The sequence below is a fragment of the Hippocampus comes genome, unplaced genomic scaffold (genome assembly GCF_001891065.2).
Source record: "Hippocampus comes isolate QL1 unplaced genomic scaffold, H_comes_QL1_v1.1 scaffold562, whole genome shotgun sequence".
Lineage (NCBI taxonomy): Eukaryota > Metazoa > Chordata > Actinopteri > Syngnathiformes > Syngnathidae > Hippocampus > Hippocampus comes.
This window is the reverse complement of record NW_017805537.1, coordinates 188,499-215,221: the sequence shown is the minus strand read 5'-3', so window position 1 is coordinate 215,221 and position 26,723 is coordinate 188,499. Positions and strand designations below refer to the sequence as shown.

The 26,723-nt window shown below is 45.3% G+C and overlaps 2 protein-coding genes across 2 annotated transcripts in view; one reads left to right on the top strand and one right to left on the bottom strand.

Moving 5' to 3' along the window:
* The window catches only part of cdh24a (cadherin 24, type 2a), a 34,576-nt gene extending 14,005 nt beyond the window's left edge, over nt 1-20,571 (top strand). Inside the window, exons 2-14 of the mRNA XM_019878370.1 lie at nt 2,882-3,290; nt 9,297-9,591; nt 10,370-10,489; nt 11,019-11,190; nt 13,122-13,305; nt 14,246-14,502; nt 14,584-14,720; nt 14,854-14,975; nt 15,119-15,236; nt 17,217-17,528; nt 17,639-17,825; nt 17,923-18,304; nt 18,368-20,571. Coding sequence (XP_019733929.1) covers nt 2,961-3,290; nt 9,297-9,591; nt 10,370-10,489; nt 11,019-11,190; nt 13,122-13,305; nt 14,246-14,502; nt 14,584-14,720; nt 14,854-14,975; nt 15,119-15,236; nt 17,217-17,528; nt 17,639-17,825; nt 17,923-18,304; nt 18,368-19,054 — 3,303 coding nt within the window. The 5' untranslated portion in view covers nt 2,882-2,960 and the 3' untranslated portion in view covers nt 19,055-20,571. The remainder of the gene's footprint in view (nt 1-2,881; nt 3,291-9,296; nt 9,592-10,369; nt 10,490-11,018; nt 11,191-13,121; nt 13,306-14,245; nt 14,503-14,583; nt 14,721-14,853; nt 14,976-15,118; nt 15,237-17,216; nt 17,529-17,638; nt 17,826-17,922; nt 18,305-18,367) is intronic.
* Nucleotides 20,572-22,301: 1,730 nt separating this feature from the next.
* cltrn (collectrin, amino acid transport regulator) lies at nt 22,302-25,203 on the bottom strand. The gene is made up of 6 exons (XM_019878323.1): nt 24,829-25,203; nt 24,385-24,443; nt 24,167-24,252; nt 23,390-23,506; nt 22,999-23,193; nt 22,302-22,530 (listed from the first exon to the last, which is right to left on the bottom strand). Exons 1-6 carry the CDS (start codon nt 24,893-24,895, stop codon nt 22,374-22,376), a joined length of 681 nt encoding a protein of 226 aa, XP_019733882.1. The 5' UTR covers nt 24,896-25,203; the 3' UTR covers nt 22,302-22,373.
* Nucleotides 25,204-26,723: the final 1,520 nt, after the last annotated feature.

The window sequence follows — 26,723 nt, the reverse complement described above, 5'->3', positions numbered from 1 at the left end:
CGGCCTACTTATGTCACAAAAAAAAAAAAAAAACTTTGGTAAAAGTACTGAATCAAAGTCGAAAAATAAAGAAATAAAAGAGTTCAATTTGAAGTGTGCTTCAGTACAAAAGTGAAAAGCGGAACAGGATTTTCACCATCAATTATTTACAGTTTTGATAACTGGGTACGAGGAACAAATAAACATCACAGCACACAAAATAGTTTCCCTCTTCTATTGAACTTGCGTCGCGCTCGTACTGGGAAGAAGAAAAAGTGGAGAAAACATGAGTGCACCTTTGATGTTGATGATACAATAAAATCAAACACTAGAAAAATCATTAAACAAAAAATCTTTGAAGATATCGTTTTTGTTTGGGGTTTTTTTTCCTGTTTTTATTTCAACTGCTGCCCAGGATCAAAAATCACCAATGTGAATATTTTACGCTTCAAAGTGGCGTTGCAATTGTAAAAATCACCACACAAGTCAATCATCCAAACACACATTTCATGGTCTGGGGTTTGAGTTTGGCTTCTTTATGTGTGCGTATTTGTTATTTTTATTTATTTTTTATTGTCCACATTGTTTTTACAGCCAACAGAACAAATACAATGACAAATAATATCTCTCAATTGACGGAACAAAGGCCATTTAGAAAACGGGCTGACGTCGTTGACGCCGATTTTTATGCTGATGAAAACACAATTGGCATGCTGATCACAAGATTGCAGCCACTTTATTTTTTCCCAAGATGTCAAGCCCACCCCCCCCCCCCCCCACACCGCACCACCCACCCAACCACACACCTTTCTCAGAGTGAACCCTCCAGGCACTCAGCAATTTTCTAGATGCATTTTGAGCATTTTTACCTCCCGTTGGACTTCAGCGATATTACTGGGTGTCACCCCTGCCTCCAGATTGCCTTCCACAAACGTGGCCCCCGTCCCCCGTGTCCCTTTTTGCATCTAGTTTTTTTTCTGTCGTACTGCAGAAGCGGTTTCACCCCTGCAGGGGGGAAAAGAAGAAAGTAAGGTGTATACGTGGCGGCGCAATCACTAGCGCAGCAAGTTTTGGGCACGCTTTCAGGTCAGTTCAGCGGAGGTCACCCGCGTTCTGACACCCAAAATTGTTGACAAACATGATGAAAAGGCCTCAGGTTGGGCTTTATCCAAATCCTTACAGCACGCTCGTGCATATTTTTGGCCATCAGTCTGTCATTTTAAAGATTTTTTTGAGTTTTTCTTGGCATGTTTTATGGTATGAAGTTTAGAACGACCATCGGTTCTTTTCATCAGTATGCAACATCGTCATTTCTTTCACGTTTTCTCAGTACAGTTGCGCCTTGTTTTCTTGTATTGCTAATCGTGCGCTCTTTCTACAGCTGGCAGAGAGGGCTTTCACTTTTTTTTTTAATTAAAATATAATTGTTCTCAACGGTCACCTCCACTTCTTGAAATTGCATCTTTCATTTGTTCCACCGGAGCGTGGTAAGCCATTAAAGGCCTCTTACAGGAACGAAGAATATTACATGAATTTGCTCCAAAAGTTGATGAATTGTATAATCGGGTTGAAAAAAAAAAAAAGTTTGATTCTTCACTAAAACCGATTTTTCCCAAGTTGTACGATGAAATCCAGTCAATAGGAAGAAATTAGACAATAGAGTATACATCAGGGGGTGTCCAAAGTTTTTTATAGGGGGTGGCGGGCATCTACCAAAAAATGGAAGGATGAAAGGACCAAGTCAGTCAAGAAAGCAATTTTATATCATTTGTTTTTCCAAGTTAACTTCATCAGCTTTCTTTTAAAGTTGTTAAGGAAAATAGTTGAGGATCTTTCCAAGTTTTTGGAGTGGCCAACAGCCTTTTATCTCACAGAATAGATCCAGCCGAATACCATCTCCACATTCAGAACTAAAAAAAAAAAAAAAAAAAAACTGGAGTAAGGTGACCATTTTTCACTTCCTTGAGGATGTGATGTCTTCATAAATCAGCCACAGAGCACAACTCGGAAGAAACTATTTTTGCCTCTAAAATTGAATTATCTGCAGTCACAAAAGTGTTTTGAAGATAAATTGTGTTTTTCTTTTCAGCATTTATTTGGATCTTCGAATATTGCGTAATGTTCAACAGTACGCCCTCCATTCTCACTCTGCCCACCTTCACCTTATTTACCTAAACTTGTGGCCCACGTCAAATGTCATTTTTAGTATTATATGTATTATTTTTGTCATGTGGCGGGCCGCTGAAAAATGGATGGCGGGCCGCAAACGGCCCCCGGACCGCAGTTTGGACACCACTGGTTTACATACGTTCTAATCGGTCAATGATGGCCGCGAGAGAGCCAACGGGTACAATTTGGCTTAAACAGTATATTTCCCGTACATTTAAAGAGCTGAAGTTGGAAATGACAAAATTGAGGAAAATCGGCACGGAAGTTTCATCCCATTTGTGTTGAGACAGCGAAAGCGGTTCAAATGGCCAGTTGAGAGCCCGGAAAGGTTAATGAGCTAATTATGACTTCTCTCCGGTGATTGTAATGGCAAAAATTGCCAAAGTCAAGCGTGCAATATTCCTTTTGAATGGAAGCCTTGTGAATATGTGTCCTTTGGAACGATAATAGCAACCTTTCCACCGTCTTGGTGGCGAGACAATCAAAGTGTCTCCTATGCGCTGCAAAACTTCAAAATAGCAGGGGGGCAGGGGGGGGGGACTTGGTGAACGTCTGGCTTGTTAGGGTTCGCTGCTTTGTGCTCTCTGGTACTTCAGTCAAGGTGTCATAATGAGTGAGACGAACAAGGAGCTAGAGAAATTCTTTGTTGAACATTCATTCTTTATTTTACGTATTGTTTCTGTGTGTGCTGTGAATCACAACCTTTTTTTTTTTTTTTTTTTTTGACCAACAGAATTTGCACAACATGATCCAGCAGACCACGAAGAAGATGGACATCAACTCCTCAGCGCTCGTCCACTGAGATTTCAGCGATGAGAGGACACGTCGTGCTTCTTCTTCTCTTCTTGCGCGCCGGCCGCGTGACTTCGCAAGATCTGCTACTTCGGCCGTCTTCGGGCTTAGCGGCTAATCTGGGCACCGGGCTCACCGTGACGCAGCGGAGGACTCGTGTGGAAGTTGAAGGGCCAATTGAGGAGGGCTCCGCCGCGCAGGGTGAGGAGAGGTCACGGGAGGCAGAGCCTGACAGAAGGAGACCGCAAGGAACCGGGCGGCCACGATCTCGCCGGAAGAGGAGCTGGCTGTGGAACCAGTTCTTCGTCATTGAGGAGTACCGAGGCCCCGAACCTGTGCTCATCGGACGGGTAAGTGGAGATAAAATAACGATGGATTGTGAGCACAAGGTTCTGGTTCATGTATCAGCAACCACAATTTTTAAAAAAAACACACAAATGTCATTCTTTCACCAAAATCCAGTGATGCATCAGACACCCCCACCATGATCGACAAAATCCGCCAAAAAATATTTGAAATTCAATTCAATGATTCAAATATCCGGGTCACCACATCAATTGAAAAGTACAGAGCCCTCATCTGCCAGATGTGGAATAAGGGCTAATCTGTCCAAAATGTTTCCTCTACTCTGATACCGTCTTGGCCGTGCCCACACAGGAGGGCCTCATGACCTAAAACCAACCCCCCCCCCCAAAAAAAACGCTTTACCAAGAAGTGTTTGTGTATCCACCACATTTGCACGTTCCCATAGAAACATGAACCTGTTGTTGTTCTTTGAAAGGTCATGGGGAAATCTCAAAACAGTGAAAGGGTCAAACAAGAATTAATCATACATACGATACATAAGGCACCGAACTTGTGCAAAGGTAAGAGGGTGTCTTCAAAGTGGCAAAAATATCTTTTATTGTTTGTTTCTTAGCATGTCTCCTTCCTGCCCGAGATGCCCGAGATGTATGTTTTCACAGTCGAAAACCAGTTTGGCTCGGCAACATGAAATTCGTCTCAAGCGTCTCAAGAGGCCGAGTCCAAAAAAGAGGCAGAAAGTCTGCCATTTTTAGTTTCAAGTGGACATTTTAGGGTTGTTTTTGCTCGTTTCAAGGTGTCCTTCAAAGACAAACTTGCAAAGTTTGATGACTTTTCATAAAACGGAAAACTCGTAACCGCAAGGCCAGAGCTTATCCAAACATCGTGTGTGCGACAAATGTCATGTCCAGAAGATATTCATGGGAGAAAGCTCGACATAAGGCCGGTTTCACAAAGCGGGAGGGAATTTGGTAGACATTTCCATCACGAGTAGACCTGCAAAAAAAGTCTTAAGTCCTTAAAAGTTACTATACTATGTGGCTAGAATAAAAATAATAGCATTTATTTACGTTATTTACATCACAACGTTTATTTTAAGCAAACTTAAAATGTGAAGATTTTTTTAACAACAATTTTGGCTTTTATCATAAAGAAATAAAAAAACAAAACAAAACCAAGAACCAGTATACGCCGAATAAAAAAAGTTAAAACGAGCTAGGCAATCAAACTGACACATCCAGACGTAAAAACGTGACTTCCTGTTTATTGTAGGCTGGAATCTTCTCACTCTTCACACATTGACATTGAGTAGGTCCTCCTAAGCATTAGCAGCACAATGTCCATTAATTTGAAGCAAAAAACGTTTCCTTTTTATAGTTAACAAAAATATTATAGCATGCTATTTTTTTGTGTGGAAAAAAAAAATAATTACAAACACTTTTTGCGAGGGCTAGAACAGATTATTGGCTTTCCCATTCATTTCAATGGGAAAAAATGATTTGAGATAGGAACGTGTTGAGAAATGTGTTCACGGAAGACATTCAATTCCTCCTTTTTTTTTCCTAAACAACAATTTTGGCTTTTATCATAGAGAAAAAGTCAAACAAGAACCAATATACGACATAATACAAAATAAAATAATATCAAAAGCAAGTCAAATAAATACAAGTAAAAACGAGCTAGCCAATCAAACTGACACGTCCGGGCGTATAACGTGACTTCCTGTTTATCGCAGGCGGGGGAATCTTCTCACCCGTCACGCTGACAAAGTGCCACAGATGCCCACCTGAAGCATGGTGGCCCCGGGGGAGCCCCCACTTGTGGCATTTCATAGCTTTGCTCTCATGTCGCCGCCAGCACTGAGTCAAAGTGGCGAGGCGTAACGCTAACAGGAGAGCGCTGCCAGCCGCTTCGGAGCCCGCACGATATACTTTACAATGACAGCCTAGATTGGTTTCTTAGCCGTGCGCCGTACTCCTCATAAATGTTTAATATCCCGCTCTGCTTGTTATTGATACAGTCGGCGAGCGGCGCTAAAGCAATCAGGGGAATGCTACTTCCATATTTGCGCAATAAAGCCTGGGCGACGTGTGAAGATAACGCCTCGTTTCTCCTTGCAGATCGGATTGTTCGACTGAAAATCAGAGGTGGCAAAAGTACTCAAACATCAGTCAACATACGGATACTTTTGGAACAAAAACAGCGGTAGCGAAGTTTGGAGTCGAGAAGTTTGGATTCCACTTCAATAAGTTACAACGAGCCACGGAGAACTAGAGTGGCAAACTCCACCTTGTTGCTACAGAAATTGGGATTTTCCTCAGATTTGACAGAAACATCTGTCAAATCTATCAGTATTTCATGAAAAATAATAAATAAACTTGGAAATTGGGGAACTCATATCTAAAGGAACCACTGTGCACATATTCTTTATCCTTTGTGAAAAATGTCTCAGACGTACTCTAATCTATATCTGTAGTGGCCAAGGCCCACATACCAGTTGCAAGACAAGGTCCATTGAATTGAAGCAAAAAAAATGCTTATTTTTTTTTTGATATTCTATTCCAGTGGTGTCAAACTCGTTTTTGTCACGGGCCACGTTTTCGTTACCGTTTCCCTTGGAGGGCCGTTGTGAAACCATCGAAAGAAGTCAAGAATAACCGTTGATTCAACTCTTGTTTAAGTTACTATCATGAGGGGTTTGGGAACAAGAAAATGCTTCGAACATCTCTCTTATTTATTGCATATGAGAATTAAAATTTTTGGCGGACATATTAGAAAGCATCATGGAAGTTGACATGTTTGATCTGCTTTCGCGGGCCACATAAAACGATGTGGCATGCCAGATTTGGCCCTCGGGCCTTGAGTTTGACACCTGTGTTCTATTCAGTAACATCCTTACTTTTTATCACTAAATATTTTTTTTCATAAATTGTACTATTAAAGCATGCTAGTTTTTGTGTGAAAACATTTTTTTGCAAGGGCTAGAACAGATTACTGGCTTTCCTATTCATTTCAATGGAAAAAAATTATTTGAGGTAGGAACGTGTTGAGTTCCAAATGTGTTCATGGAAGAAATTCATTGTCTTGAGGCGCCACTGCATTTGTATTTTTTGCACCACTTGTGAAATTGCCAAAAAGCGGCGTCTCCACCTTTGCCGCAGGAGGTGGAAGCAAGGTGGCGGCTGAGTGCGGCAGCGTGATTGTGCTTTCGCCGCTTTGTTTGCCAGGCGGGGGTGAGACGTTGCTCCTTCCTTTTCACACTGACTGAAGCACAGCAGGCCTGAGACAACAATTACACTCAGCCCAGGAGGGGGTGATGGGAGAGCACACACACACACACACACACACACACACACAAACATATGGCTTTGAGGAAGAAACGAAGGCAGGGGAAGCGCATCACAACAAAAAAAAAAAAAAATACATAAAATATCGCTTATCGCGCAAACTGTATGGTGTCGGGTGCGCCATTATGACTTTTTTTTTTTTTAATCCTCAACGTTACCCGCCAGCACAGATGTACTTTGAGCTTATGTTCGACCCCGTCGACTGCATTGCACGCATGCTCCAGATGCACGCCCACCAGCCACTTCATTAGGAACACCTGCACTACTCGTATTCTCACAATCCGGCGAACCCCGAGCGTGATGTGCGGTTCGGCGTTTGTAAATTCCTCCGTCATTTGCTGTTGTGGTGCTCAACCCAAAATCATGTCTATTGTCAGGAATGGTGCTAGGGTACTATGTTGAAGTGAGTTGAGGAGTTTTGTTAAGACGTAAGTCGTGCTACGCCGCTATCTTGTGTCATGTTTATGCCACTAAGAGCGGACGTTATATACGCCCGGTCAGGGTTGAGGTTGAAGATGAAGCGATCTCGGCTTGTCACGCCGATTATGAGGGAGAGAAAGGCCAACATGTTCGATGTCAGATATGTTTGGGCTCCTCACGCTTGAACAGAGTTGATTTGGTAAAAAAAATTTTTTAAAAAGACGTTTCAATGTTTTGTGCTCAGGCCGAGGCCTTGAATAATAAAAGCATTTAGCTTTGACACCATCTTGTGGCATCTTAAAGTCAAGGAGTTGGTGCCAAGTTTTACCCCTCCGATACAAACATATTCATAGACACTTAAACTTACTAAAAGACACTTTTTAAAGTATTCTTTAATGCCTGCTGTTATTCTCTGACTCGCATGGTTCTCCATGTTAGAGGAAAATCGTGCTTCCTTTTAATTGCCACTCCCAGTTGACGTCTTTAATCCTGACCTGATTTAACAAAAGAGCATTACACACTCTCTATATAATTGCCAAAATGTTCTCCCAAACCACATAATTTTACATTGATGAAAGTTCAGTAGCTTAATGCTAACATGCAATGCAAAACGCCATTGACGGACGAACAGAGGTTGGCATATAATTTTATTTTATTTTTTTATTCAAGACTGCCACCTACAGGATTGGAGTGAAAAAGCCTCGCCAAACGTATCGGATATGCATTTGCATATGTTTCGGATGGTTCTGCCTTAGCGGAGGTCTGTGCGTGTTTTGGAAGGACTTTCGAGTTGTAGTGACACAGGATGAGCTCATGATTTCAGAGTGAATATGCGCGGGCTTGTGAGTGAGTAAGACTGGTGAGATTACCATGAGCACATGTGGCCTGAGGGCGCAAGGACGGCCAAGGTTCCTGGTCAGAAAGCTCAGCAGCTGACTAATCTCTTTGCAGCCTTGCCATTTCTGCACACTCACACGCATGCGCGCGCACGCAGACGCACTCGTCCCCTTTGCTTTGCAAGCTTGCCACGCAATACACTTTTTTTTTTTTTACTTGCAATACATTCATGTCCATATAAAATTAAAAGGGGAAAATAATTAGGTGACATGAAAAATAATATATTTTTTCAATTTATCATGATTTGATTACATTTTGGTGAAATGCTTGGGTTTTTTTTTTTTTTGCGATTTCTTTTTTCAGATTGACAGGCCAAGTTGCATGCATTTTCGCAGTTGTGTCAAAAAATTAAATTTTCATCAAAAATATTTTCTCCGCTGAAAGACAGGTGTGTGACAAAATGAATTTGATTTTGTGAAGAAATTTTATGAAGTTTTTTGCATTATCCTGAGTAGGAAAGTTATGTATGTGGGGACAATGCTTCAATTGAATTTGGGAGGGGGTGAAAAAAAATGCAGTAAATTAAAAACTTGACGGTCTCTGCAGTCTTGTTCCATAGGATGAACACACACATGACAAATATCGTCAAACGGATGTTGGCAAAAGTGAGTAGATGTGTCGAGGATTTGGTGGTGAACATTAAGGAGGGTCCGCGCTGACGACACCTCCCCTGGCTTGTGTGCCTGGGTCGAGTAAACAAGCATCAGCATGCTCCCATTAGTGCCGTCAACACACACACGCACACACACGCTCGCACAAACATCTGGTACCATTTGTTTCTCATTGACTGACCGAGCACGTCACGCGGTAACGTGAATCACGCTGGATGTGCGCTACAAGCTCCACATCGCATATAATCGCCATATTCTGATGATATTGCGTATGACTGGACATCTTCGTGATTTATTTTTATTTATTTATTTTTTTTTTATGTTTCACATGATGTCTTGTCACAAATGCACCAAAAGATGAAATGGAAACTTTTAACACATACCGAGCAGCAAAACATACAAACTAAAGAGGATCAAATTGTGCATTTTAACGCCAAAGTTTTCAACCACACCGTCTCATTTCTTGATGCTTCATGCTAATTTATAATCCAAAGCACCATCGTTAGGTGAATGGAAGTTAGCATTGGTGGTAATTAAAAAAATTATTGCAGAATTAACTCAGCTGAATTCGCTCCAGAAAATGAAGGCACCCTTTACCCCGTTGTGTAACTACAAAAAAAAAAAAAACAAGTGTTTACTCAGTGAGGTTCCCTCAAAGAGAATATCCTCGTATTGTTTTAATTCCCCCAAAGCTCTCCAAGAACGGCCCTTTCCAGTCAAATGAATGTGAATGTCAATTAGCGGCCAACGAAAAAGCTGTTTGTCTTTTGCCCACCAGCTGCACACGGACATGGACCGAGGGGACGGACACACCAAGTACACGCTGGAGGGCGAAGGGGTGGGCTCGGTGTTTGTCATCGACGGCAAAACGGGCAACATCCACGTCACCAAGTCTCTGGACCGCGAGGAGAAGGACCAGTACCGCCTCACGGCCACCGCCACCGACCGCCTGACGGGCCGCGCCCTGGAGCCGTCCTCGCAGTTCATCATCAGAGTGCAGGACATCAACGACAACCCGCCCGTCTTCCCCGCCGAGCCCTACATCGCCACCGTGCCCGAGATGGCCAACATAGGTACAATATACAAAAATCAACCCCAATTTTTTTATTTATATTTGGGGGCTGGAACGGATTAACGGCGGTTCCATTCTTTTTAAGGGGGAAAGGTGATTTGAGATGAATAAATGAGTCATATCTCAAGGCGCCACTGTGTTCATTATTACATAGGAAGCATTATGATGAAGCTACAGAATAGTTTTTGCATTATTTTCCAAATAAGCCCCCGAAAATATTTTAAGGTTAAATAAGGGTTCGGTCTTTGAAATTTGAATACCAGAGCTGCCATGTATGAATAATACATTCGCATTGAGGCATTTATCAAGCCTTTGCGCTGACTGACATTTTCTTCAGTACCTTTCATTCACAACTACACACACGCGTGCGCACACACACACACACACACACACACACACACACACACACACACACACACACACACACACACACACACACACACACACACACACACAAAATGACCAAAGTCAGTCTTTAGGGGGGGCCCGTAATCTCTACACAAACATTTCAAACAACCCATCCAATCATCTGGCGAGCCGATTAGCATTAACGCCTGCCTTTGCATAATCCACTTCACCGCTGCGCAAAAAAATCCAAACATAAGCATTATACACCAAACAATCATCCGGCAGGTGCATGTCGCGCTCCAATGTTTGCATCATACTTTCGCTTTTTTTTTTTTTTTTCTTTTCATTGTCAACATATGGACGGACATCCGAGTTTATCCTGTATTAATCCGCTGGGCGATGTGCAACGTGTTTATTTAACGCACCCGCAGGCACGTCCATCATCCAAGTGACGGCCAGGGATGCCGACGACCCCACGTACGGAAACAGCGCCCAGCTGGTCTATGCCATCACTGAAGGACACGACTACTTCTCGGTGGACCCGCAGACAGGTCAGGAGCGAAAATAAATGAAGAAACATAAGTGTTGCTTTGGTGTCGTCTTGTGGCAACAAACTATGTTGAGGTGAGTTCAGGTGGTTCAAGTAGTGCTTTGCTGCCAAACTGACTTTTTCGTACAGTTTCCAGCTCAATTCTTGTCATATATTATTTTTTTGCATTTAAAATTTTGACATAAAAAGTAAATCATGATAATGATGTTTTGCTGTTGTTCCCAAATGTTGTTTTTGAGGGAAAAGAAGCATTGTTGCTGGAAAAGCAGTCATTAATTATTTTGTTCAAACATTATTGTGTTTTGTTTTTCAATTTTATATGCAAAAGACTGCATTCAAATTAGTTTTTAAAACAACAACAAGACATTTTAGTGGCTGCTCATGTCCACTCACTTTGTCCGGATGACGCGCGCACATTTTGCCAGCAGTGCCGCTTTTCATTGTCCCAGTTGAGCAAGTTTGACATCGATCCCGAGCGACGTGGTGGCGCTGATTCCAATCCGTCTTCCCTCCATCCCTCCTCCGCTCAGGCATCCTGAGGACCGCCGTGCCCAACATGGACCGAGAGACCCAGGAGGAGTACGTGGCGGTACTCCAGGCCAGAGACATGGGGGGCCACCTGGGGGGCCTGTCGGGGACCACCACGGTCACCGTCAGGCTGAGCGACGTCAATGACAACCCGCCTCACTTCCGACGCAGTAAGTAGCAGGCGCAGTTAGCTTGCGCAGCCACGTAGCTCACTTTTTCCCTCCTCTTCCTCACATCAATGCTACTTTCTTTAGCTAATCTATGGCTTTTCCCATTGTGTGTTAGCATTAAGCTAGCGGACTTACGCGCTTTGTTTGACGACACAACCTGTAATCCTGTGAGCTGCTCGAGTTGGTCCGGGGTTCAATTGATTGCACGGTTCCTAGCGGCGTTCCGCTAACCTGCAGCAAAATGACATTTGTCCTTGTGAACGCTCGTTTGCCGTTCGTCTTTTGCTTCCGCGACCTCCGACGGGCCGCGCCTGGTCACGCGGGAGTGAAATAGCATGTCCATCTCCTTCCCTGAACCGTGCTATTAATAATTCACGTTAAAGTTCAGTGCCGTGCGCTTCAATAGGCAGCCAAATCAGCGGCGAAACACTCGGGTTGGTGAGACGTATGCCGCGTTTCTCCGCGCCGTAGATCATCTCTCTGCACGCGCCAGGCGGCCATTCGTCATCGCATTTAAAGCCACTGCCAGCTCGTTCCTGTGATATATTCGCCTGGCGTACGTTGCTTTATAGAAGCTGTTTAATATTAACGTGCCGCCAGTGTGTTATTTATTCACTTTTAATCCGACTGCTGTGAACCGCCACCGCCGCCGCCCCCCGGGCCCGTCGCCCCGTCCTTTACTCGCCACAAAGCCAAGCGCGGGGGGTCATTAATTTCTCTTCGAAAGATAATTAAAGCAAACGTTCCCGTTTGGGACATTGGTTGAATGCGAAGGGGGTGTTTTTCTTTTCTTTTTTATGTGTGTTGTTTTTCTTTTTGAACAACCATTACAATACAGCGCGGCCTATTTGAGTCATTAACCGTCACCAAGGACGCTCCCTCCAATTAAACCGGCGCGAATGTGTGTGTGATTTGGCAAGCAAACCTCTGGCTGAACTCGCGCAAGGCCATTCCGGCCGTGCCTTGACTTAGAAATTTCATACGTTCCATGGCAATGTTTTTCACTCGAAACAATCTTTTGGTATTGAAATGAATGGAGATGCCTATTAATCCGTTCTAGCCCTCCCCAAAATACCCACAAATATATTAGTCGGGTTTTTTTTTTTTGAGTCAGAGTATTAGCATGCTACAGTATTGTATTGAAAAAGATGCAGGAATAAGATAATATCATAAAGTGTCAAGAATTAAAGATTGAGGGCATCTTGATGGTAATGTGTTTTGTTCCCGATTGTAAAGTGTCCTTGTGTGTTTTGAAAGGCGCTTATAAATAAATTGTATTATTATTATTGTTATTATTATTATTATTGTTATTATTATTATTCAATTCATTGGCCGTTGTGCTGCTGCTTGTCCTGTGCTCACTTTGGCCACCAGGGGGCGGTATAATACATACTACACAAAGATGTGATGCTGAAACATCAAACGAATGTTAAAATGTAAGTGGTTGAAAGCTTTATAATTACCACATTATTGATGCTAGTTCCTTTAGCCCGTCGATGATGTTTCCCATTATGAGTGAGAATTAAGCTATTGGACTTGCGTGTCAGGATATGTCCTTTGAGTGAAGACACAATGCGCAAATAATCAACTCCATGATGTTGTTTGTATACATGTTGATGTGGTTGTTCCACAATGTTGTGTGCATCACTTCTATGCCATGGGGGATCCACATTATTAGTTCCACCTGCTCTGCATTGTTTTGATAATCAACTCCATGATGTTGTTTGTATACATGTTGATGTGGTTGTCTTGGGGGATCTACATTATTAGTTCCACCTGCTCTGCATTGTTTTCCCAATTTTTTTGAAGTGTGTCTTTCCATTTCACAGCAAACCTTCAAAATAGCCAATTATTTTCCACTTGAACCAACATGACGCTCCACAATGTTGGATGTCATATTTTTTTGTTTGTTTGTTTGTTTGTTTCTCCCCGTAGGCGTGCATGGGCATTCTCCGTGTCAGAGCTGGCGGCGCCGGGCGTGGAGGTGGGCCGTCTCACGGCCACCGACGCCGACGTAGGCGACAACGCGCTGTTGGACTTCACCATCATGGACGCTGAGGAGGCGCAGACGTTCAACATCAGTGCCAGGGAGCGAGAAGCCATCATTGTGCTGAACAAAGTGAGCGTTTCCAACATAACAGCCCCAAGAAAAAAAAGAAAAAAAAACTTTTTTTTTTTTTGTTGCTGACAATTAATCAAGAGGCCACTCAGAGTGTGGTCTGTGGCCAACGGGCCGCCAGCTGCCCCATCTCTGATTTAGAGTGCTCAGTTGAGCCGTACCACAGCAGTGTGTGACCAGGCCGTAATGGCTTGTTTGGCTCGTTACTGAAGCGCCTGGGCAAATTTTACACACGCTCTGCTTGTGCCGCTCATCCCACAAATGTGCATTTATTCCTTAATTGACAAAAAGCATCGTTAGAACCGAGAAATCATCCGCCAAACTCACATTTGCCGACATAATGTTCTATGTTTCGCCATGAAAACTGTCTGTGTCATTCCGTCTGTGATCAGCACGGAAAAATGTATTAAAAGAAGCAGGTAAATGTGTCTTTGTGCTCAGAATGTGGGGTGGGGTGTGGGGGGGGGTGGTTCTTAACGACATTTGCAGATTATGACAATACACCCAATGTTAAATTAAGTGTGCAATTCAGGCCCCGGATGAGAATTAATCCACCTCATTAGAGCCAACCGGTGAGATAAAACAAAAGTCCAAATAAAGATAAAAGTAACTGCAAAACATTTTTTGAACCACGATCTACAAATGAGCCACAATGTTTCTGCAAATATTTTACAGCTCAGGGGACGCTTCCAAAACAAGAAGGCAACCATGCTCAAATATTAAATACACTAATATTACTTTTGAGTGTGCTCGAGGCTATGACAGTCGTTTTGAGTCGTTGCGTTTTACCAAACGACGTTTTGAAGTCAAGAAATAATCGATTTATTCATTGCGATTTCAACTGCAATCAAAATCGGGATCCTTATCATCCAGCCCGAATGGGTACTAACCACCGGAAAAAAAAAAAACATCCAGATTGTTTTCTTTTTCGACGAACCAGCTGCTGGACTACGAGTCTCGCAATTCGTACTCGTTCACCGTGGAGGTGGCCAACCCCCTGGTGGACCCCCGCTACCTGAAGGACGGTCCCTTCAAGGACCAGGCTATGGTGCGGGTAATGGTCCTGAACGCCGACGAGCCGCCGCGCTTCTCCCAGGCCCGCTACCATCTGGACGTGTCGGAGAACTGCCCGCCCGTCTGCTCGGTGGGCCGCGTGCACGCCGTGGATCCCGACACGGGACAAAGCGCCAACATCAGGTGTTTATCACCCCATCGCTCACCTCCTTTGTCCCCCAAACGGTTCGCCCGCTCACTCTACGGTTGTTTCCCGTCCCGCAGGTACTCCATCGATCCTCAGTCGGACCCCGAGGCTCTGTTCCGCATCGCCTCCGACACGGGATTCATCAGCACGGTGATGGAGCTGGACCGAGAGCGGGAGCAGTGGCACAACATCACTGTCATCGCCACGCAGAGGGGTGCGTTTCCACGACCCGCGGGGCCCCGCTGCTCGTATATCAGCCAAAGCACCGTCTGCAAAGTGCGCGGTGGAACTAATGGAACTTCGGCGATGACTTGATGAACATTTCGAGCTTTTCCATTTGTGTTCAGACAACCCCAATCTTGTGTCAAGGGTGCTGGTTGCCATAGAAACACTGGACCAGAACGATAACGCGCCCGAATTGGACAGACAATACACCACATCGGTTTGCGACTCCACCGCCCCGGGGCAGGTCTGTCGCATGTTTTCTTCCTGAATTCTGATGGCATCTATCGAAGCCGTTGAAGCACTTCATTCCACATCCTTGAGATCCACCTCAAAGTCCGTGCGCGTGCTATTTTTGCCCGTGAGTCGCATGGCGTCCATGTCCCGCAGGTTGTTCAGGTTCTACGTGCTGTCGACCGAGACCAGGGAGGGCAGGACGCGCCGGTCCACTTCAGCATCGCACCCGAGTCCAGTGCGGCCCTCAACCTCTCCATCAGGGACAGCGGAGGTATGACATGACTGGGTGGTAGAGTACGCTACAGAAATGAAATAAAGGGCTGTTGAGGAGCGGTGAGGACATTAAAGGACGGCAGCAAATGGCGATGCAAGACAATAGGGCAGGGGTCCCCAACCGCCGGTCCGCGGACCGGTACCGGTCCGCCGGGCATTTGGTACCGGGCCGCACAGAAAGAACTTGCCTTAATTCCGTTTTATTTATTTCGGAATACGAAAGATGTTTTATTTTGAAAACTTACCGGATTCTCCGTTACATCCGTCTGTGTCCAGCTTGACACACGTCAAGCCACGCTTCTCCGTAACGCGACCAATTAGGCTAAAAACAAACACCGGAGCTCGCAAAATGAGTAAAAAAACTGCTGGAGATCGCAAATGACGGCGGCCTTAAAAGTACGTTCGAGACAACTGGATTAAAGTTATGTCTGAATACTCTGAGATCGCCACAATAGCACTTTTGCTATTTCCGACATCCTACCGGTGTGAGGCGGGGGGATTATGCAGCAACGGCGACGAAAACAAAATTACGAAGTAGACTGGACATAAACCACACACTTGCGGTGTCATTGTCTCTCCTATTACCCCGAGATGGGACCGTCTGGTTGCAGAAAATCAAGCTCGGGGCTGTGGTGAGTGGTCATTTTCATGCACTTTGAATTTGTGTTGTATCGTATTTTGAAGGCATTAAACATTGCCATAGCGATTGGAGTGTTGCGGCCAGATTAGACGCTCCTTGTGTTTATTATTATATTTCGAAAACACCACAGTTTTCATGCAGCTCATACCATATTATTTTGTTGTATTATTTCCGCCACACCTTAAATGCCGGTCCCTGAAAATATTGTCTGACATAAACCGGTCCGTGGGGCAAAAAAGGTTGGGGACCCCTGCAATAGGGCACGTCGAGACATATTTTGACGGACAGAGTACAGGATACACGTTTGCAATACAGTGGTACCTCGACTTAGGAAATTAATTGGTTCTGCAAGAAATTTCTGAACTAGAAAAATGTGTAAATTGAGATGCGTTTTCCATGTAAATGCCCTAATCCGTTCCAAGCCCCCCAAAATTCAGACAGAAATGTTTTCCAAAGCATAAAAATGCATCAAGATATGTAACAAATACGTTACAATTAGATTATTGCACAATAAATGACTTGTGCATCATGTGAAAAAACAAACACGAGAGTAAAGAATAAAAATGTTGGTCATTTAACCTTCAACTGCGTCCTCATCGTGTTTTGCCCTCTTTAGTTCACGTTCTCTCTTAGAAGGGTGGTTTTTGCTTGCCGTTTTGTAAAGAACTGATCCGAGGACGTTTGCTTTTGTCCTTTGAAAATGTCCAAGGCAAACATCAGCATCGTGAGCGATCACCTGACTGGTCAAAACTTTTTCTGGGTGATTCAAATTTACGTACAAGTATCGGAACACCTCCTGGGCGAATGACGAGGACGCAGCATACACATCTCTATCTATCTACACATATTGACACATACGGTTGAGGTCCCTCTTAGCCAATCGGATGCCAGGATGATGCTGGGTAATAGCCAATGGCAGAGCAGCTATGAGTATGTTGCGTTCAGGAAACTCGGAGCGGCGAGCAGCAGCCTATCCTGTATTTTTACCTTTCGTATCTTGAAATTTCTTTCGTAACAGGAGGCAATAGTTTCCCGTTGAGGCGTTTCGGAACTTGAACATTTCGTATGAATAGACGTTCGTAAGTAGAGGTACCACTGTACTGATCTGCCCGTAGACCGCGGAGTCAAAAGTGAAAGACAGTGAAGAGTGATCAAGATGTTCAAGGACAGTAAAGGATGTCAAAAAAAAAAGAAAAAACAGTCGAGTATGTCATGTATGTTCAGGGCCAGTAAAAGAACGGGAAGTAAATGAAGGCTAAAAGACAGAAGAGGATGAAAAAGGGATGTTGAAGTTGCACGCTGACTCACGATGCCGTTTGCCGTCGTCGTCGTCCTCAGGCGTGACGGCCAGCCTGGTGCTGCAGTCGTCCTTGGAGCCGGCGCCCGGATACTCGTCGTCCTTAGTCAGCCTCTACGTGCCGGTGGTGCTGCGAGACGGCGCCTCGGGCTTGGCCAACACGGCCACGGTCACCGTGACCGTCTGCCCGTGCCTGCGGGGCGGCATGCGCACGGAGGAGCGCAGCCCCCGCACGCGGGGTCGGCGATGGGAGCGGCGCGCCGTGTGCCGGCCAGCGCCCTCCGCCTCGCCCTCGGTCGTCTTCACCCTGGTCATCCTGATGGCGGCGCTGGCCTGCGTCACCACTCTGCTGGGTAGGTCACCGGTTCTTCGAATGAAGAGGGCGATGCGAACGCTAGCTTCCGCAAAATCATTTGCAAAAATGATTATGACATGGAGCCAAAATGTATTTTTGGGCCCATAGTGGTGTGCGCGCTGTCCCTGTCACTGAAACGTCAGAAACGAGACGCCCACTCATCCTTGGAGGACGACGACATCCGGGAGAACATCATCTCCTATGACGACGAGGGCGGAGGCGAGGCAGACACGGCCGCCTTCGACATGGCCACGCTCCAGAGCATGCACAGGATCCAAAACGTGCACAGGAACATGTGAGTTGGATGGCAAGGGAGAGGTCGCTGTGATTGTTTGGGTGTGAAAAAAATCAACTTTGGGACAGTAACAAAGTATTGGTACTTGCCTCTGCAGATGGTACACGCAACAGAGCGCGCCACCCTCGCGGGCCAGGACGTACAGCGTGACCCGTAACCCCCACCCGTGCCTGGAGCCCGAGCAGCGGCCCGGCTCGGCGCCCCTGTACGGGCGGCTGTGCTACGGGGTGCACACGCTGCCTTCCCTCCGGGACTACTACTATCAGGCGGGGCCGCTGCAGGCAGGCGCGCAGCTTCCTCCGCCGGGCCGACGCCACCCTGACGCCGCTCCGATCGTCCGGAACCAGCCGGTGCAGCGAGGCCCTCCCGAGGCGGGACGAGCAAGCGTGTTAGCGGCGCACACGCTGAGTCGGCTGACGGGCGGGACCGAAGATGGAACGAAGATGAATGTTGACACACAGAAGCAGGACCGCGTTAAGGTAACCGTTGAGATCTCGTTTTGAAAAGCAGGAAGGAGCGTTGATTTTTTTTTTTTCCTGCAGTTCACCCCAGCAGAGGTCCAGTCCGTGCCAATCAGCGGTCCGGCCAGTCTGAGCTGCTCCGACCCGACCGGTTCTTCCTGCCAGAGTCCCAGCAGCTCGTCGGCCAACCAGACTCTGATCAGCACCGGCGCCACCAGCTGTACCGTCGAGGACACCGACACCGACTGGTCGCTGCCGTCCATTTCCGAGCGGAGTTACCCCAACGCGAAGCTTCCCGTTTTCACCGTGACGGACACGTACAGCATCGTGGGCTCGCTGAACGGAAGCGCCGTGGCGACGACTCTACCCAGGACGATACCTGACGACCATCAACCCTTACGAATGGAGGACCTGCTCAACTTCCGTCTGAACCGGGTGACGTCCGACCCATCGCAACCGCCGTACGACTCCCTGCAGACTTACGAATTCGAGGGCCGCGACTCACGGGCCGAGTCGCTGAGCTCACTGGGGAGCGAGGACGGGAAGGACGACGACCGAGGCGAGAACGGAAAGGACCCGGACCCGACGGCAGGAGGCATGAAGGAGCTCAACGTCAAGTTCCAGCGGCTGGTGGCGCTCATCAGGGAGAGGAAGAGTAGCAAGGAGCAGGAGGCGGGCGAGGAGCCCGCCCAGACCGACCAGGTCCAAGCTGCTCCTTCCCAGACCGCCGAGATCCAAGAGAAGGCGGTACTGAGGTGGGACTTTTGAGGGAAAGCATTTGCATTCCCGGTTTAGTCCCACAAGGAGGAGGCCCCCGGGGAAGAACCTGGAGAGACGACAGGCCTGATTTACCAAGAGCCCAAATAGCAGACGCTAAATTCCGTGTTTATTCACTGAACCAACTGGAGCAGGTTTCATGGTTTGGACCATTGGAAATTGCCGCAAAACGCAGCTTGAAGTGACAGAATTGGAAATGGTAGTCGAGGAGGCAAACAACCATGACTGAGAAATCGAGCGGCCCACTAATTGCTTCAAAGCCACGCGGTCATCGGATTCGTCTTCCCATTCGGTTTTTAAAACCCCAGACAGAAAGCGTGAAAATTTGTCCCGTAAAAAGGCCACAAGCAAATTGTCCGAGTGCTCTGAACTGAGCCAGACACAAGGAAAGTTTTGTCATACGTGATATGGCTTCATTGCTTCTTGTGACTGGCTTCATGTCAGCCCCCAAATTCAGACGCTCCAAAATTGTATATTAGTCGCGTCGATGATCTGTCGCAATGATTTTTGTTTCTGGCATTTCGCTGTCTTTGCCCCAATACCCGCCGTCATGGTTACACAAAGCGGTGCCGTTTGCAGGTGCCTGTCAGTCACACCTTTCGAGATGCAGAATCAGTCGATGCAAATGTTCTCAGTCTCTCGGCTGGCCTGGGACCGCCTTTGGAATATCCTTGGACGAGCTGGACGACGCGGTTGAGGAGCGTCCGGGACGTCTGGGGTTCCCCTGCTCAGGCTGTTGCCTCCGCGACCCGACCCCGAAGAAGTTAGATGGATGGATTCTGGATTCTTCCAGGAAAACCTGAAAGCATAGCACGGCGTTTCACGATCACCTCCCACCACCACCACTGTCATTTCACAGCCGCCGTGATGGCAAACGCACAGATCATCTTTCACTTTACACGCTGGGCATTGAATAATGCACTCGGGCTTTCAACACAAAACCTTTGAAAAATGCACATTGATTGAAATATTCATTTCCAGCACAGCCGTGAAAATCTGCAACGTTGGAAAATGGACCCTCATCAACTATTGAGCAGGATATGATATTGAATATGAATTGGACTGATCTGATTGGTTGTCACTGTTGCGGCCTGTTGTGTTCTTTTGTCAAAGTTCAGTAAAACAACAACCTTGTGCAGATAAAAAAAAAACTGTTTACTGCTGTAGCTGATTTTGGCTCATGAGTAGTCAATCGGTTGCATGGGGGGGGGGGCGAATTGAGGATGATGGTTACCGGTCGGTTTCGCTACTTTCTTACCTTTCTACCTACTTTTCTTTATACCTCAGAACATTCCTGCTTGTCTTTATTCCGCCCTACCCGCCTTCTGAACAAGCCACCAACTCTCCAGCCTTCCTACCTACCGAGTTAGCTTTAGATGCTGTTGTTCCGAATTACCTAGTTACCTTCCTTCCTGTGTACCGAACAACCTTGCTGCTTGATTCCTTTCCACGTTACGTCTAAATCTGCAGACAACTTCTTTTTCCTTTCTTCCTTGCTACACAGGATTCCAAAAAAAAAAAATCTGCAATCTTCAAATGCCAGAGATAAATCATTTCAAAAATGTACACATATTTTGTTTTTGCAATAGATCCACTGTACCTAACTCTTGTTCAGGCCACTCAGTGTTATGATTTTAAAACTAGTGAGCCATCTTTTTTTGTGTACAAGTAATAATACCATGTGATGATTAAACATTTATTTGGTTTCAGTGTCGTAACGGCCCTCTGAGGGAAGATGTAACTCCAACGTGGCCCTCGACAAAAATGAGTTTGACACCCCTTGCTTTAATGAGTTCCCTCAACACCAAAAACACATGAAGATATGTGGCTCTTTTCTGCAGCTGTTTGGAGCAAAATCCATTCCTTTTGCCGACAGCTTGAAGGCAACCTGTTCAAATAGAAGCTTACATTCCACCAGCACCCTTCAAATGTGCCCACTTCCACCCCCCGGGACTCCTAATCAAGTGGCACTCAAGTACCAATATGACGCGTTCACAGCAAATTTGAGAGCGGGTTCTCTGTGTCAAAAGAGAACGAAGGAGGCAGCGAGACGCCAGGTGGAGGCCGTTTTAAGCACAGGATGTAAATCGAGGTAATTTTTTAAAATGTAAAATTGCTTGCAAAACAAATGGTTCGTCAACTGCGTGGTTCGTAAGCTGAGGTTCCACTCTTGTCGGTCTTCCCGTAGAAATGAAGGCAGGTAGCCAACATACGACAGCTCACTTCTGCCCCTCACCGGCAACTCAAGGAACTGCAGCCACACGATTCAACCTCAACAAGCCGTTTAATGGTCATACACGCAGACAGGAAATGAGCATTTCATTGGCTTTTTTTTTTTTTTTTGCCCAAAATTGTCATTCATAAGAAGAGGGGTGTCAAGATATCGCCGATTGTGAATTTGAAAAGCACCCTAACACTATTTTGGCGCGTCAACGGCGTGCCATGTTTTCAGCCATTAGGTTGTAATGGCAGATTCCGTCGATGTGTGAGCTATTTTCATCCCAGGTTACAACAGGGCGCCTCCTCCGCTGTCACTTCCCCCGTCTGGCGCGTCGCGGAGATGAAAGAGGAAGACTTTGGGGCTTCGTTACCCGCCTCATTTCGTTTTGACACAACACACTGACGGCCTTTAAATCATTGAGGACGTCTCCAAATTTGTGTCATGACTCATGACAATGCGGCTTCATAAATACGTCACACAAAATGTGGGCTTTATTGTTTCAATCACACAATCTTCGGAATGTTATCATTTTAGTCAAATGTAGATTTATTGTACATGTATCAGCAAATGTATCGAAAAGCATACGGTTAAAGACTTTCACAATGATTTAAAAAAAATGAAAAGTTGAACAAAGCGGAGGTGTATACGTATACAGTAATCCCTCGTTTATCGCGGGGGTTACATTCCCAAAAGAACCAGTGATAGGTGAAATCCGTGAAGTTGTGAGCTTTATTTTTTACAGTTATTATACAATACTGAACTATGTATACAATGATAGCAAAGACCAAAACCTGTTTTCAGGCCCAAGCACAAAAAAAACAGACGTTTTCAACAAATAACTATCATAGTTTTTGGAAATACTACACTGTAAAATAATATTTTTATAGTCAGTATGAGGTTGGACTGTTCATGTCGGTCAGTGCCTTAGCCAATCAGGATGACGAACGCAATTCACTGTTTAAAAGCATTTAAAAAACTGCACAAAAAAAAAAATCAGTGAAACAGCGAAGCCGCGGAAAGTGAACCGCGTTAGAGCGAGGGATGACTGTATACTGTATATGGCATCATGTCGATATTTTCGTCCCGAAATTACATTTGTGTGACTCGCTCGTCGTCGGAGAAGGCGATGTTGGAGACGCCGCTTGGCTCATGTCGCACGCTGCCATTTTTCAGCGGTTTGGGCGCCGGCGCCTCGACGTCACTATCCTCGTCCTCGGCGACGTCCTCCACGTTTTCCTTCTTCTTTCTGAGGGTCAAAAACAGGGGAGGGGGGAAATGTCGTTGTCAAAGAATTGACCTGAAATGTTAAATATTTGATGAATTTTAGTGTATCTTATATTTAGAAGCAAATAATTCATAATTGATGTGTAGATTAGGTTGCTTTCTGTTTCATATGATGTCTTTTTTTTCTTGTGTCCCATGTTCACGTCTTGTCTGCTCGTTAGGTTTTTGACTCCACTTGTTCTCATCCGCCTTGTTCCTCGTGTCTACCAATCACGTGACCTCCCTCCAGCCATTCGTGTCATGTCCAGGTGTGCCGCCTTTGGTGAATTGAGGATATCGGATTTTTTTACAATTTTGTATTTTATGGTTTATATGAAACCTTATTTGGATTCATTTTCAGTTGGGATTTTATCATAATTAAAAATATATAGTTTATGGAATTGGCGTAGACCCGGTCCACCTGTGCACAACAAAACATGCCGGTACCCACCGCCTCTTCTGCACCGCCGCGGAGACAACGAGGATGATGAATCCTGCCCCCACGGCACCCATAACCACTCCGAAGGCAATGAGCCACGGTGGCGTGGCGGGAAGCTGGGAAGCCGCCAGAGTGGGCGCGATGCCCACAAACTCCAGAGTCCAGTCGTTCAGCAGGAAGGCGCTGTTGATCCGCTTCCGAGACTTCCTGACAGGTACAAATACCCGCAAAAATGACACCTGACATCATTTGCATAGCAATGAGAAACAGTAGAATTCTTGACTGGAATCAAATAGAGGGGTTCTAAATTGAAAAAAAGTATTGAATAAATTGAAAAAAGTATTGAAAATCCACTTGGCTCAGATGCTCCTAAAAATCAGTTTGACGTAAAAGAGGAAGTCACCTGATTGCCTGCTCCACCTCGCCTCCATCCACCAAGCGGGTGGCGTCGTCCGGCCACGTGACCACGAACCAAAAGGACACTCGCGGCGTCTCGTCACAAACAATGATATTGGCCACTCTGTGGAGATGTCCCATAAACAAATAAAATGCAACTCATTGGCTTTTATGGAGCGATAGTCCACATGCTGTTGTTTTTCTGCAACTTGCATGTGCTATTAACAAACTGTTAAACGTGAACTGGTTTTTTTTTTCCATGTTTGACTCCAATAAAACTAGTTTTAAAGGCGTTGTTTCACTGAAATTTGATGAGAAAAATGAGAAGATTTTTAAATGTGATAATAGTGGCAATCTTAAAACTTTTGTCTTTCAAATCGACTTGCTCCACTGAAATGAATGGAAATGCGCTTAATTTGTTCCAGCCTCCCAAACATAAAAAAACACTTGCAATACTTTTTTTTCTTTAAATGGCACTCTATAATATTGAACTTCATTGCATTAATATTAGTCTAAAAGGGTTATGAGGCTGCCACAAAGATGCCCATCTAAAGCATTTCCCATAATATGTGAGCATGAAGCAAAGAGGCAGTAAACTGGGAGTAGCATTTGACACCTTGAATCCTTTTTTTTTCTGTACTATCTCTCAAACCGCTGCTTGTTGTGAACTAAGTTGAGTTTAATTCATTGTCAGCCTGCAGTGCAGGTCACTCAGCAGGTCTTTCGTATCTCAAAGCATCACTCTACGTAAGCGTTGAAATGAACAAAATATTTTTTCCCTTACTGGAAGTCCTGGCCGTCAAAATGATTCCTCATGGCGAAAGCCAGCGTGGCTCGAAAGAGGAACAATTCGTTTTGGCTCCAGACATACTGCAACGAGCAACAACAAGAGCACATCAAAAGGCTTTCGAGCAGTCGCCAGATGGGCCCGGTCGCCATGGCATCAAGGGCCGTTAGCTCGCATTAGCATGCGTAATGACGATGGAGCCAGATAGTACTCACCGCGTTGTCTCCCAGAGCCGTTCGGATGCTCAGCCGAACTTTGTAGCCATCCGAAGCGCCTGCCACGATTCAAAGGGGAAAATTATTTCGGAAGAATTTTGGAGGTCGTAAAATGAGTTCATATCTTACAGAGCTGAAACGGTTTGGAATTTGTTGAATGAGCTAAAATACCAAAATGATCTTCACTTTTAAAAACATAAGCTTTTATTTTAACCAATCACTCTTTTTAGATAAATTGAATAATATTTGAACACTTTTTACTGGGTTTTGATTTCAAAACTAGTTAATCATCAATGTGTTGCGTGAATGTAAGGCAGTCACACATAGTTTTGGCTTCCCAATGTGGCCCGCGACAAAAACGACTTTGACACTCGCGTTCAAAACCATGGCGCTGCCACTCTTATAAGCTAAGGTCTCGTCGATAAAGATTCTTTTGTTTCCTACCTGGTGTGCAGAGCTGCTGAGCCGACGAAAGCGCCACAGAAAGCAGAAAAATGACCTTTCCCGACATTTTTCTCCCAAGTGAATGTTTGGTCAGCCGCAGTCAAGTTTAATGGTTAAGCCAGGACACACCTGAATTAACCTGCCTGGCCAACGGGACTCTCCTCCCGTCCGGGGAAACTGTAAAATGGTGAAAAAGTGTTTGTTCAGGCCTTCGTGTGGGAGAGGCGACCTCCCCAGCGAAAAAACACCGGCGTTTGAGTCTGTTTACTCAGCGCGGAACAATGTGCGAGCCGCTCAGTGCCAGCCGTGCACGAAATGTTCTGACCTGACGCGTGCAGTCGAAATAATAAGAATGTGCTTTGGAGTTGCGTGAAAGCTTATGCGCTGTTGTTATACCCTCGTAAACAATCCTTGAGCAAAGGTGAACGACTTTGGCTGTGATAATGCCGTACAAATCCCCAACGGTTGCCAAGTAAGGATACACGTTCAATTTTATGGACGTTAAGAATTGTCCTCGTCTTTGGCGTTCTCCGCAGAAGCTCGACATGGCTGAATAAGGAACACACTCGGCGTCCATAAAAGCCAAAAGATTATGACGATCGTTGTAATAATTTTGGAGGTTGAAGTAGGCATAAGTAGAGATGTCCATTGCTGCAGTTCATTTCACTGAGTCGGAAGAATCCGATATTTAGTAAGTGATGAGTATTTTGGTCCGACGACTAACAAACGCATCCCAGAGATGTTGTCGTTTGGTCGATTCAGAAGCTGAGGTTAATTATGTGGCACAAGTGAAAGTGTCAAAATTAGTACCCAAATGACATAAAGAACCAAAGTGCTTACTCCTCAGCACACAGTACAGTTTTTATTTCTTCCTGACTTCTTTTTCTATCAGTGAGGTTGTGCAATTGCGACTACAATAAACTCCTATTTACAAGTCCAGATGGAAACTCAGTTAAACTTTGTGATCCCTCATGACCAGAAACAATAACCATATAAATGAATAGTGCTTGTGCTTTTCCATAAACATTTTACTGAGCTTGGTGACATCATAAGTGCTGATGTGGGGTGTAGTTTTTTTCCTGGACACACGATGGCAGTGCTTCTCTATAGCACAACCAAAACAAACTTGTTAGCTTACATTTACAGGACTGCATTAAACTAAAGCTTCATGGCAGCCTTCCGACTTTCATTCAGTTTAAAAATATATTCTTTTCTTTTGGATTTCCTTCATTTTGCAAGGGAATATATAAATATTTGGAATGTGTGATCTCTAAACAAATATTGTGGTGCCTTGAACCTTCAACCGTTCCAGAATCCCTCATTCTTGTGAGGTAAAACAAAGCACAATGTATCCTTTTAAGTCATTGAGATTTCACGTATCCAGTATTTAAATTGTTTTTTAGCCTACATTTTCATTTCACAACGATCCTGCGAACAGGCTATTAGCTTCGCACTGACGACTGCAAAACAAAGGGACAAAAATGGGGGTGGGGCGTTATTGCCAGGAAGTATTTTTAAATTCACCCATTAAATGATTAATTTTTGGCAAATAAATGGCTACCTCCATTTTGTACCTCATCTGGTGATTTGCGATATTGTTGACATTTGAGTACTTCGTCGTTTTAACTCGCTACGTTCGCAGGTAGCACCCTTAAGCATGAATGTAAATGTATTTCAGTGCTCTACCGCCCCCAGCAGCCCGGGCGTGGCATTGTAGCTTGATGGGAACGTGGCCGTCAGCAGGGAGTGAATGATCCGCAGCTGAGGTGAGAACAGCAGCCGGCGTATGAGCATTTATTGCAGTATGAGCTCTCGGTTGTAGCGCAGCGTTGGCGGCGGCGTCGGTAGTGGCGGTGGTGGTGAGGAGCCAGCAAATGGAGGAGGAAGGCGGCGGC